Genomic DNA, 13,025 nt, shown 5'->3' on the forward strand with positions numbered 1-13,025 from the left:
AGGGGGTGTGGGGGTTACAGAGATGGGGAGGGGGTGGGGGGTTACTGAGATGGGGAGGGGGTGTGGGGGCTGTAGGAGGTTACAGAGATAGGGAGGGGGTGTAGGGGCTGGAGGGGGTTACAGAGATAGGGAGGGGGTGTAGGGGCTGGAGGGGGTTACAGAGATAGGGAGGGGGTGTCGGGCTGGAGGGGGTTACAGAGATAGGGAGGGGGTGTCGGGGCTGGAGGGGGTTACAGAGATAGGGAGGGGGTGTAGGGACTGGAGGTGGTTTACAGAGATAGGGAGGGGCTGTAGGGGTTGGAAGGGGTTACAAGATATGGGGGGGTGTATGGGCTGGAGGGGGGCTGCAGATATAGGAGGGGGGTGTAGGGGCTGGAGGGAGTTACAGAGATAGGGAGGGGGTGTAGGGGCTGGAGGGGGTTACAGAGATGGGGAGGGAGTGTAGGGGCTGGAGGGGGTTACAGAGATAGGGAGGGGGTGTACAGGCTGGAGGGGGTTACAGAGATAGGAAGAGGGTGTGGGGGGGTTACAGAGATAGGGAGGGGGTGTGGGGTTTACAGAGATGGGAAGGGGTGTCGGGGCTGGAGAGGGGTTACAGAGATAGGGAGGGGGTGTGGGGGGTTACAGAGATAGGGAGGGGGTGTAGGGGCTGGAGAGGGGTTACTGAGATGGGAAGGGTTACTGAGATGGGGAGGGGTGTGGGGGGTTACAGAGATGGAGAGGGGGTGTGGGGGGTTACAGAGATGGGGAGGGGGTGTGGGGGGTTACTGAGATGGGGAGGGGGTATGGGGTGTTACTGAGATGGGGAGGGGTGTGGGGGGTTACAGAGATGGGGAGGGGTGTGGGGGGTTACTGAGATGGGGAGGGGTGTGGGGGGTTACAGAGATGGGGAGGGGGTGTGGGGTGTTACTGAGATGGGGAGGGGGTGTGGGGGGTTACAGAGATGGGGAGGGGGTGTGGGGGTTACAGAGATAGGAGGGGGTGTGGGGTGTTACTGAGATGGGGAGGGGGTGTGGGGGGTTACAGAGATGGGGAGGGGGTGGGGGGGTTACTGAGATGGGGAGGGGGTGTGGGGGCTGTAGGAGGTTACAGAGATAGGGAGGGGGTGTAGGGGCTGGAGGGGGTTACAGAGATAGGGAGGGGGTGTAGGGGCTGGAGGGGGTTACAGAGATGGGGAGGGAGTGTAGGGGCTGGAGGGGGTTACAGAGATAGGGAGGGGGTGTAGGGAATGGAGGGGGTTACAGAGATGGGGAGAGGGTGTGGGGGGGTTACAGAGATAGGGAGGGGGTGTGGGGTTTACAGAGATGGGGAAGGGGTGTCGGGGCTGGAGAGGGGTTACAGAGATAGGGAGGGGGTGTGGGGGGTTACAGAGATAGGGAGGGGGTGTAGGGGCTGGAGAGGGGTTACTGAGATGGGGAGGTGGTGTGGGGGGTTACAGAGATGGAGAGGGGGTGTGGGGGGTTACAGAGATGGGGAGGGGGTGTGGGGTGTTACTGAGATGGGGAGGGGGTATGGGGTGTTACTGAGATGGGGAGGGGGTGTGGGGGGTTACAGAGATGGGGAGGGGGTGTGGGGGGTTACTGAGATGGGGAGGGGGTGTGGGGGGTTACAGAGATGGGGAGGGGGTGTGATGTGTTACTGAGATGGGGAGGGGGTGTGGGGGGTTACAGAGATGGGGAGGGGGTGTGGGGGGTTACAGAGATGGGGAGGGGGTGTGGGGTGTTACTGAGATGGGGAGGGGGTGTGGGGGGTTACAGAGATGGGGAGGGGGTGGGGGGGTTACAGAGATGGGGAGGGGGTGTGGGGGCTGTAGGAGGTTACAGAGATAGGGAGGGGGTGTAGGGGCTGGAGGGGGTTACAGAGATAGGGAGGGGGTGTAGGGGCTGGAGGGGGTTACAGAGATGGGGAGAGGGTGTGGGGGGGTTACAGAGATAGGGGGGGGGTGTGGGGTTTACAGAGATGGGGAAGGGGTGTCGGGGCTGGAGAGGGGTTACAGAGATAGGGAGGGGGTGTAGGGGCTGGAGAGGGGTTACTGAGATGGGGAGGGGGTGTGGGGGGTTACAGAGATGGAGAGGGGGTGTGGGGGGTTACAGAGAAGGGGAGGGGGTGTGGGGTGTTACTGAGATGGGGAGGGGGTGTGGGGGGTTACAGAGATGGGGAGGGGGTGTGGGGGGTTACTGAGATGGGGAGGGGGTGTGGGGGTTACAGAGATGGGGAGGGGGTGTGGGGGTGTTACTGAGATGGGGAGGGGGTGTGGGGGGTTACAGAGATGGGGAGGGGGTGTGGGGGGTTACAGAGATAGGGAGGGGGTGTGGGGTGTTACTGAGATGGGGAGGGGGTGTGGGGGTTACAGAGATGGGGAGGGGGTGGGGGGGCTGTAGGAGGTTACAGAGATAGGGAGGGGGTGTAGGGGCTGGAGGGGTTACAGAGATAGGGAGGGGGTGTAGGGCTGGAGGGGGTTACAGAGTTAGGGAGGGGGTGTAGGGGCTGGAGGGGGTTACAGAGATAGGGAGGGGGTGTAGGGACTGGAGGCGGTTTACAGAGATAGGGAGGGGCTGTAGGGGTTGGAAGTGGTTACAAGATATGGGGGGGTGTATGGGCTGGAGGGGGCTGCAGATATAGGGAGGGGGGTGTAGGGGCTGGAGGGGGTTACAGAGATAGGGAGGGGTGTAGGGCTGGAGGGGGTTACAGAGATGGGGAGGGAGTGTAGGGGCTGGAGGGGGTTACAGAGATAGGGAGGGGGTGTACAGGCTGGAGGGGTTACAGCGATGGGGAGGGGGTGTGGGGGGGTTACAGAGATAGGGAGGGGGTGTGGGGTTTACAGAGATGGGGAAGGGGTGTCGGGGCTGGAGAGGGGTTACAGAGATAGGGAGGGGGTGTGGGGGTTACAGAGATAGGGAGGGGGTGTAGGGGCTGGAGAGGGGTTACTGAGATGGGGAGGGGGTGTGGGGGGTTACAGAGATGGGGAGGGGGTGGGGGGGTTACTGAGATGGGGAGGGGGTGTGGGGGCTGTAGGAGGTTACAGAGATAGGGAGGGGGTGTAGGGGCTGAAGGGGGTTACAGAGATAGGGAGGGGGTGTAGGGGCTGGAGGGGGTTACAGAGATAGGGAGGGGTGTCGGGGCTGGAGGGGGTTACAGAGATAGGGAGGGGGTGTCGGGGCTGGAGGGGGTTACAGAGATAGGGAGGGGGTGTGGGGTTTACAGAGATGGGGAAGGGGTGTCGGGGCTGGAGAGGGGTTACAGAGATAGGGAGGGGGTGTGGGGGGTTACAGAGATAGGGAGGGGGTGTAGGGGCTGGAGAGGGGTTACTGAGATGGGAGGGGGGTGTGGGGGGTTACAGAGATGGGGAGGAGGTGGGGGGGGTTACTGAGATGGGGAGGGGGTGTGGGGGGGTACTGAGATGGGGAGGGGGTGTGGGGGGTTACAGAGATGGGGAGGGGGTGTGGGGGGTTACAGAGATGGGGAGGGGGTGTGGGGGGTTACTGAGATGGGGAGGGGGTGTGGGGGGTTACAGAGATGGGGAGGGGGTGTGGGGGTTACAGAGATGGGGAGGGGGTGTGCGGTGTTACTGAGATGGGGAGGGGTGTGGGGGGTTACTGAGATGGGGAGGGGGTGGGGGGGGTTACAGAGATGGGGAGGGGGTGTGGGGGGTTACAGAGATGGGGAGGGGGTGTGGGGGGTTACAGAGATGGGGAGGGGGTGTGGGGGGTTGATGGGGAGGGGGTTGGGGGGGTGTTAAAGACGATATCCGTGCTGATTTGTTCTTTCCGTTGTGGCAGCTCCAAGACAAGGCCACGGTGCTGACTACGGAGCGTAAGAAGGTAGGTGGAATACCGGGACCCCCCCCTGCCCCCCCTTTCCCTGGACAGCCCCCTCGGTGCGCCCGGGGTCTGTGGCCCCAGGGAAGTGTGTGTCACCCCCACCTTCCGCGCTACCTCCTGTCGGGACACAACGCGGGGCCTGGGGTCAAGGGAGAGCTCCTCGATTCAGGGACTAGAGCGGGGACCCCCCCCCCCGGATCTCTGAAGGCTGAGGGAAACTCCGGGGAGAATCAGGCGTCAACGCAGCAGAACCCAGTGTTTGCAAAAGGTGGGGGGCGGGGGGACACTGAGCTGTCCGTTTTGTAACGTCGGAGGGTGGGGGGGGACGGGGGGGGGGGGGGGGTGATGCTGCACGCGCAGCAATCTTCAGCCGGAAGTGCTGAGTGAATGATCCATTTTGACCTCCTGCTGTGCCCCTCAGTTTCCCAGAGACCGGTCTCTGTGATATCAAGCAACGGCTGGAGATGCTGGACACGGCAGAGAATACAGGGCCCAGACAACATTCCTGCTCCCCTCACCAGCACAGCTCCAACCCTGGCATCTCCCCCCCCCCCCCCCGACCATGCCCAGGCACGTCCCCGTACATAAAAAGGCCGGGTGAATCCAACCCACGACACCGCTGTATCGCCAGTCTCCTCTCGAGCATCAGTAATGTGACAGAAGGGTATCATCGACACTGCTCTCGATCAGCACCAGCTCAGCAATAACCCGCTTCGTGATGCCCAGGTGTTCCCCCCCCCCCCCCCCCCCCCCTTCCATTCCGGCCTTGGTTCAGACACAGACAGGGGAGAGGGAAGGCCCGCGACTTCAAGGCTGCCTCCTGCACCGAGTGTGGCGTCAGGGAGCCCTGGCAAAACCGGCATCGATGGGTATCTCCCCTGGTTAGGGTCACACGCCTGGCGCACAGGAAGACGGTCGGGGTTGTTGGACGGTCAGATATCTCAGCTGCGGAAGTTCCTCAGCCCGGGGAGGGGGTTGGGGTCCTAGACCCAACCACCTTCAGCTGCTCCCTCGATGACCCTCCCTCTGTCGTCAGGCCCGAATTGGGGATGTTTGCGATGATTGTACAGTGTTCAGCCCCATTCACCATCCCTCGGGTCCGGAAGCAGTCCGTGTCCAAGCCCAGCAATATCCAGGCTTTGGGGGGGGGAAGGAACATTCACACCACACAAACACCCAGCTATGACCATCTCTGCTCAATGACCATTTAACCACCTCCCCTTGACATTCAGTGCTGTTACCATCACTGGATCCCCCCACCCCCCACACTCTCCACATCCTGGGGGTTACCATTAACCTGAAACTCTGTTGGACTCTCCACATAAACCCAGCGGCTACAAGAGCAGGGTCAGAGGCTGGGAATCCTGCAGCGAGTAACTCCCCTCCTGACTCCCCCCCCCCCCCCCCCCCCCCCACCGACGCTCAGTAGCAGCAGGGTGGGCCATCTACAAGGGGCACTGCAGAAACTCACCAAAGACCCTCAGGCAGCACCTTCCCCCAAACCCCACGGCCCCCACTCCCAACCAGAAGGACAAGGGGGGGGGGGCAGCAGGTACATGGGAACACCATCCCCCCTCCCTGCAAGTTCCCCTCCGAGACACCCCCATCCCGACTCGGAAATATATCGCCGTTCCCTTCAGGGTCAGAATCCCGGAATTCCCTCCCTCAGGGGCATTGTGGGTCTACCAACAGCACATGGACTGCAGCGGGTCAAGATGGCCGCTCACCCTCCCCACCCCACCTTCTTGGGGGGGGCAACTAGGGACGGGGAAGTAAATACTGGGCCCAGGTAGCAACGCCCACACCCCAGGATTGAATTGAACACTCCATTTTATAATTGGTGGTGGGGGGGGGGGCACAGAGCAGTCCATTATATAATGGGGGGGGCAGCTGATTGGAGCCGATTATGTTGTTGGACACGATGGCTGGGAAGGTCGATGGGGTGGGGGGTGCGAATAGGCTGCTTTATAAATGCAGAGTCGCTGCATCCCCCCTGACGTTGCTTGGCTGTCTCTTCCAGAGAGGCAAGACCGTCCCTGAGGAGCTGGTGAGAGGCGAAGATCTCAGCAAGTACCGTCAGGTGGCCTCCCACGTGGTAAGTCCCACCCCCTCCACCTCACCGGTACCGCCACGTTGCATTTCCGTAGCGCCTGGCCCGGCCGTAAAGCACCCCGGGGCTCCCCGATCAAACCGGTTCACCCCCGAGCCGGGTAAGCAGCCGCGAGAGGGGGGGGGGGGGGTGGGGTGAGCAATCCCTCGGTGAAAGAAGAGATATTTCGAGGAGGGTTTACAGACGCTGGACAGAATCGCAGAAACGGAGGCGCGCAGGTTGGTGAGCCGAGGTCCCCTCACAGTGACAGAGCGAGATGCAAATCACAGCAGGATCCAGACACCAAACTGGAGGGACACAGGCATCTCAGGGGCTGGAAGGACTTCACGCTAATAGGGAGGGGCTGGAGTGAATTACAGAGATAGGGAGGGGGTGTAGGGGCTGGAGGGGGTTACAGAGATAGGGAGGGGGTGTAGGGGCTGGAGAGGGGTTACAGAGATAGGGAGGGGGTGTAGGGGCTGGAGGGGGTTACAGAGATAGGGAGGGGGTGTAGGGGCTGGAGAGGGGTTACAGAGATAGGGAGGGGGTGTAGGGTCTGGAGGGGTTTACAGAGATAGGGAGGGGGTGTAGGGGCTGGAGGGGGGTTACAGAGATAGGGAGCGGGTGGAGGGGCTGGAGGGGGTTACAGAGATAGGGAGGGGGTGTAGGGGCTGGAGGGGTTACAGAGATAGGGAGGGGGTGTAGGGGCTGGAGGGGGGTTACAGAGATAGGGAGGGGGTGTAGGGGCTGGAGGGGGGTTACAGAGATAGGGAGGGGGTGTAGGGGCTGGAGGAGGTTACAGAGATAGGGAGGGGGTGTAGGGGCTGGAGGGGGTTACAGAGATAGGTCGGGGGTGTAGGGGGTTACAGAGATAGGGAGGGGGTTGCAGAGATCAGGAGGGAGGACGGAGACTGCGGGAGCTGTGTGGTCGAGTGCTTTCAGACTGGAGTCACAAGGGTTTGGACACTGAGAGCGGTGAGTGGGACAACGACAATGGTTCTGCGTGGTGGGCTTGGCTGACGTGGAGTGATGTGACCCTCGGGTCGCAAGGTCGGGGGGTGGTGCAAGCGGTTGTGCGTGTGTGACCAAGATTGTGTTCCCTGTGTAAAGCAGCGCTGCCTCTCACCGGGCCCTCTGTCTCCCGCTCTCGTTTCCAGGGTCTGCACAGCGCCAGCGTCCCCGGAATCCTGGCCCTCGACCTTTGCCCCTCGGACACTGCCAAAGTGCTCACAGGTAGGCACAGCTGGTGGGTGGTACGACAGTCTCTCTCTCTCACCTCCGACCCCGCCACGGTCGGCATGGCTTGGCAGCTCGGTGTGCCTCCCACTCTGCGGGCTTCCCCGTCATCGCGTTCCTGGAAGAGTGGGCCGTGGATACCCAGTAACAGGGCGCCGTGTGGCACTGGCACGGCCTGGGCGTTCACACTCACGAAGCGGGCACAGCCAATCTCCAAAGTTAGGCGAGTGGGCACAGATCTGGTAACTCCGTGGGCAAATGTCAAACTGCCCATTTGGGCGCGAAAGCGTGAATTCGAAAGGCACTTTGTCTTAGGTTCCCAGGTTCGATCCCAGCCTCGGGGGGTGACTGTCCGCGTGGGAGTTTGCACATTCTCCCCGTGTCTGCGTGGGCTTCCTCCGGGTGCTCCGGTTTCCTCCCACAGTCCAGGTTAGGGTGGATTGGCCGCGCTGAATTGTCCCATAGTGTTCAGGGATGTGTAGGTTAGGGTGGATTGGCCGCGCTGAATTGTCCCATAGTGTTCAGGGATGTGTACGTTAGGGTGGATTGGCCGTGCTAAATTGTCCCATAGTGTTCAGGGATGTGTAGGTTAGGGTGGATTGGCCGTGCTAAATTGTCCCATAGTGTTCAGGGATGTGTACGTTAGGGTGGATTGGCCGTGCTAAATTGCCCCATAGTGTTCAGGGATGTGTAGGTTAGGGTGGATTGGCCGTGCTAAATTGTCCCATAGTGTTCAGGGATGTGTAGGTTAGGGTGGATTGGCCGTGCTAAATTGTCCCATAGTGTTCAGGGATGTGCAGGTTAGGGTGGATTGGCCGTGCTAAATTGTCCCATAGTGTTCAGGGATGTGTAGGTTAGGGTAGATTAACCGTGCTAAATTGTCCCATAGTGTTCAGGGATGTGCAGGTTAGGGTGGATTGACCGTGCTACATTGTCCCATAGTGTTCAGGGATGTGTAGGTTAGGGTGGATTGGCCGCGCTGAATTGTCCCATAGTGTTCAGGGATGTGTAGGTTAGGGTGGATTGGCCGTGCTAAATTGTCCCATAGTGTTCAGGGATGTGTAGGTTAGGGTGGATTGGCCGTGCTAAATTGTCCCATAGTGTTCAGGGATGTGTAGGTTAGGGGGGATTGGCCGTGCTAAATTGTCCCATAATGTTCAGGGATGTGTAGGTTAGGGTGGATTGGCCGTGCTAAATTGTCCCATAGTGTTCAGGGATGTGCAGGTTAGGGTGGATTGGCCGCGCTGAATTGTCCCATAGTGTTCAGGGATGTGTAGGTTAGGGTGGATTGGCCGTGCTAAATTGTCCCATAGTGTTCAGGGATGTGTAGGTTAGGGTGGATTGGCCGTGCTAGGGATTGGCCGTGCTAAATTGTCCCATAGTGTTCAGGGATGTGTAGGTTAGGGTGGATTGGCCGTGCTAAATTGTCCCATAGTGTTCAGGGATGTGTAGGTTAGGGTGGATTGGCCGTGCTAAATTGTCCCATAGTGTTCAGGGATGTGTAGGTTAGGGTGGATTGGCCGTGCTAGGGATTGGCCGTGCTAAATTGTCCCATAGTGTTCAGGGATGTGTAGGTTAGGGTGGATTGGCCGTGCTAAATTGTCCCATAGTGTTCAGGGATGTGTAGGTTAGGGTGGATTGGCCGTGCTAAATTGTCCCATAGTGTTCAGGGATGTGTAGGTTAGGGTGGATTGGCCGTGCTAGGGATTGGCCGTGCTAAACTGTCCTATAGTGTTCAGGGATGTGAAGGTTAGGGTGGATTGGCCGTGCTAAATTGTCCCATAGTGTTCAGGGATGTGAAGGTTAGGGTGGATTGGCCGTGCTAAATTGTCCCATAGTGTTCAGGGATGTGTAGGTTAGGGTGGATTGGCCGTGCTAAATTGTCCCATAGTGTTCAGGGATGTGAAGGTTAGGGTGGATTGGCCGTGCTAAATTGTCCCATAGTGTTCAGGGATGTGTAGGTTAGGGTGGATTGGCCGTGCTAAATTGTCCCATAGTGTTCAGGGATGTGTAGGTTAGGGTGGATTGGCCGTGCTAAATTGTCCCATAGTGTTTAAGGATGTGCAGGTCAGGGTGGATTGGCCGTGCTAAATTGTCCCATAGTGTTCAGGGATGTGTAGGTTAGGGTGGATTGGCCGTGCTAAATTGTCCCACAGTGTTTAAGGATGTGCAGGTCAGGGTGGATTGGGTGTGCTAAATTGTCCCACAGTGTTCAGGGATGTGTAGGTTAGGGTGGATTGGCCGTGCAAAATTGTCCCATAGTGTTCAGGGATGTGTAGGTTAGGGTGGACTGGCCGTGCTAAATTGTCCCACAGTGTTCAGGGATGTGCAGGTCAGGGTGGATTGGCCGTGCTAAATTGTCCCATAGTGTTCAGGGATGTGTAGGTTAGGGTGGATTGGCCGTGCTAAATTGTCCCATAGTGTTCAGGGATGTGCAGGTTAGGGTGGATTGGCCGTGCTAAATTGTCCCACAGTGTTCAGGGATGTGTAGTTTAGGGTGGATTGGCCGTGCTATATTGTCCCATAGTGTTCAGGGATGTGTAGGTTAGGGTTGATTGGCCGTGCTAAATTGTCCCATAGTGTTCAGGGATGTGTAGGTGAGGGTGGATTGGCCATGCTAAATTGTTCCATAGTGTTCAGGGATGTGTAGGTTAGGGTTGATTGGCCGTGCTAAATTGTCCCATAGTGTTCAGGGATGTGTAAGTTAGGGTGGATTGGCCGTGCTAAATTGTTCCATAGTGTTCAGGGATGTGTAGGTGAGGGTGGATTGGCCATGCTAAATTGTTCCATAGTGTTCAGGGATGTGTAGGTTAGGGTTGATTGGCCGTGCTAAATTGTCCCATAGTGTTCAGGGATGTGTAGGTTAGGGTTGATTGGCCGTGCTAAATTGTCCCATAGTGTTCAGGGATGTGTAAGTTAGGGTGGATTGGCCGTGCTAAATTGTTCCATAGTGTTCAGGGATGTGTAGGTTAGGGTGGATTGGCCGTGCTAAATTGTCCCATAGTGTTCAGGGATGTGTAGGTTAGGGTGGATTGGCCGAGCTAAATTGTCCCATAGTGTTCAGGGATGTGTAGGTAAGGGTGGATTGACCGTGCTAAATTGTCCCATAGTGTTCAGGGATGTGTAGGTAAGGGTGGATTGACCGTGCTAAATTGTCCCATAGTGTTCAGGGATGTGTAGGTGAGGGTGGATTGGCCATGCTAAATTGTCCCATAGTGTTCAGGGATGTGTAGGTTAGAGTGGATTGGCCGTGCTAAATTGTCCCATAGTGTTCAGGGATGTGTAGGTTAGGGTGGGTTGGCCATGCTAAATTGTCCCATAGTGTTCAGGGATGTGTAGGTTAGGGTGGGTTGGCCATGCTAAATTGTCCCATAGTGTTCAGGGATGTGTAAGTTAGGGTGGATTGGCCGTGCTAAATTGTTCCATAGTGTTCAGGGATGTGTAGGTTAGGGTGGATTGGCCGTGCTAAATTGTCCCATAGTGTTCAGGGATGTGTAGGTTAGGGTGGATTGGCCATGCTAAATTGTCCTATAGTGTTCAGGGATGTGTAGGTTAGGGTGGATTGGCCGTGCTAAATTGTCCCATACTGCTCAGGGATGTGGAGGTTAGGGTGGATTGGCCATACTAAATTCTCCCATAGTGCTCAGGGATGTGTAGTTTAGGGTGGATTGGCCGTGCTAAATTCTCCTATAGTGCTCAGGGATGTGTAGGTTAGGGTGGATTGGCCATGCTAAATTGTCCCACAGTGTTCAGGGATGTGAAGGTTAGGGTGGATTGGCCATGCTAAATTGTCCCATAGTGTTCAGGGATGTGTAGGTTAGGGTGGATTGGCCGTGCTAAATTGTCTCATAGTGTTCAGGGACGTGTAGGTTAGGGTGGATTGGCCGTGCTAAATTGTCTCATAGTGTTCAGTGATGTGTCGGTTAGGGGGGTTGGCCGTGCTAAATTGTCTCATAGTGTTCAGGGATGTGCAGGTTAGGGGTGATTGGCCGTGCTAAATTGTCCCACAGTGTTCAGGGATGTGCAGGTTAGGGTGGATTGGCCGTGCTAAATTGTCCCATAGTGTTCAGGGATGTGTAGGTTCGGGTGGATTCGCCGTGCTAAATTGTCCCATCGTGTTCAGGGATGTGTAGGTTAGGGTGGATTGGCCGTGCTAAATTGTCCCATAGTGTTCAGGGATGTGCAGGTTAGGGTGGATTGGCCGTGCTAAATTGTCCCATAGTGTTCAGGGATGTGCAGGTTAGGGTGGATTGGCCGTGCTAAATTGTCCCATAGTGCTCAGGGATGTGTAGGTTAGGGTGGATTGGCCGTGCTAAATTGTCCCATAGTGTTCAGGGATGTGCAGGTTAGGGTGGATTGGCCGTGCTAAATTGTCCCATAGTGTTCAGGGATGTGTCGGTTAGGGGGGATTGGCCGTGCTAAATTGTCCCATGGTGTTCAGGGATGTGTAGGTTAGGGTGGATTGGCCGTGCTAAATTGCCCCATACTGTTCAGGGATGTGTCGGTTAGGGGGGATTGGCCGTGCTAAATTGTCCCATGGTGTTCAGGGATGTGAAGGTTCGGGTGGATTGGCCGTGCTAAATTGCCCCATACTGTTCAGGGATGTGTCGGTTAGGGGGGATTGGCCATGCCAAAATGTCCTATAGTGTTTAGGGATGTGTAGGTTAGGGTGGATTGGCCGTGCTAAATTGTCCCACAGTGTACAGGGATGTTTCAGTTACACAGGGCACTGGCAGGACTGCATCTGGAGTGCTGCCTGCAGCGTTGGTCACCTTATTTAAGGGTTTGGAGGGATATGGGCCGGGTGCTGGCAGGTGGGACTAGATCGGGTTGGGATATCTGTGTCGGCATGGACGGGTTAGGCCGAAGGGTCTGTTTCCGTGCTGTACATCTCTATGACTGTATGTGGCGCGGCCGGAGTTGGACTGAGGTGGACAATGTGAAAAATCACACAACACCAGGTTATAGTAACCGCTGGTTTGTGGGGAAGCCCTAGCTTTCGGAGCGCTGCTCCTGAACCTGTTGGAGTCTAACCTGGTGTTGTGTGGTTTTTAACTCTTATTTAAGGAGAGACGGAAATATTTTGGAAGCCGTTTTGTGAATGATTCCCAGACTAGAGTCACTTTGTGGTTTCAATTCCATCCAGCATGCAGAGCGAGGCTGAGACTGAGAGGTCCCAGTAACCTCCAGCGAAAAACATCGAAACAAATTGAATTTATTGTCCCGTGTCCCGAGACACAGTGAAAAGCTTTGCCTTATGAGCAATCCCGGCCGAGTTAAGGAGCGTAGATCCGTAACTGATAGGGAAACCGCAGCAAAAACACACTCACAGGGCCCGGCGAATGTGAAGAGCCCATTCAGTATTCTAACAACAGGAGGGTAGAAACTGTTCTGAAACCGGCTGGGTGTGTGTGTCCAGGCCTCTGTACCTTCTCCCCTGATGGTAGAGGTTGTAGAAAAACATTGCCAGGGTGGGGTGGGTCTTTGAGAATGCTGGGGGCCTTTCCCTGACCGTGGGCCTGGGAGATGGGTTCTATCGATGGGAGGTTGGCCTCTGTGACTGTCCGGGCCGAGTTCCCCACTCTCTGTAACCGTCCCCAATGGTACAGTTACCGTAACCAGGTAGTGACACATCCAGACAGGATGCTCTCGATGTCGCACCTATAAAAGTTGGTGAGGGTGTTCGCCAAATTCCCTCGGCTGCCTGAGGAAGGGGAGACCTTGTCGGGGCCTTTGTAACCAGTACGTCCACATGAAGTGTCCAAGAAAGCTGGTTGTGGATGACCACTCCGCAGGAGCGTGACCCTCCCCCCCCCCTCCGTTCCCCCTCTGCCCTCTGTGCTGTTCATGTGTAGAAGGGCTCTTACCCTCCCCCCCCC

At 57.2% G+C, this 13,025-nt stretch overlaps 1 protein-coding gene across 1 annotated transcript in view; it reads left to right on the forward strand.

The window, feature by feature from the left end:
* prpf19 (pre-mRNA processing factor 19) overlaps nt 1-13,025 on the forward strand; it is a 31,757-nt gene that overhangs the window by 731 nt on the left and 18,001 nt on the right. The window contains 3 exon segments of the mRNA XM_087981616.1: nt 3,742-3,821; nt 5,842-5,916; nt 7,068-7,143. Coding sequence (XP_087837742.1) covers nt 3,742-3,821; nt 5,842-5,916; nt 7,068-7,143 — 231 coding nt within the window.

This window comes from Chiloscyllium plagiosum, unplaced genomic scaffold, assembly GCF_037043375.1.
Source record: "Chiloscyllium plagiosum isolate Xiang-an unplaced genomic scaffold, Cpla_swu_hap1 HiC_scaffold_40, whole genome shotgun sequence".
Taxonomy (NCBI): domain Eukaryota; kingdom Metazoa; phylum Chordata; class Chondrichthyes; order Orectolobiformes; family Hemiscylliidae; genus Chiloscyllium; species Chiloscyllium plagiosum.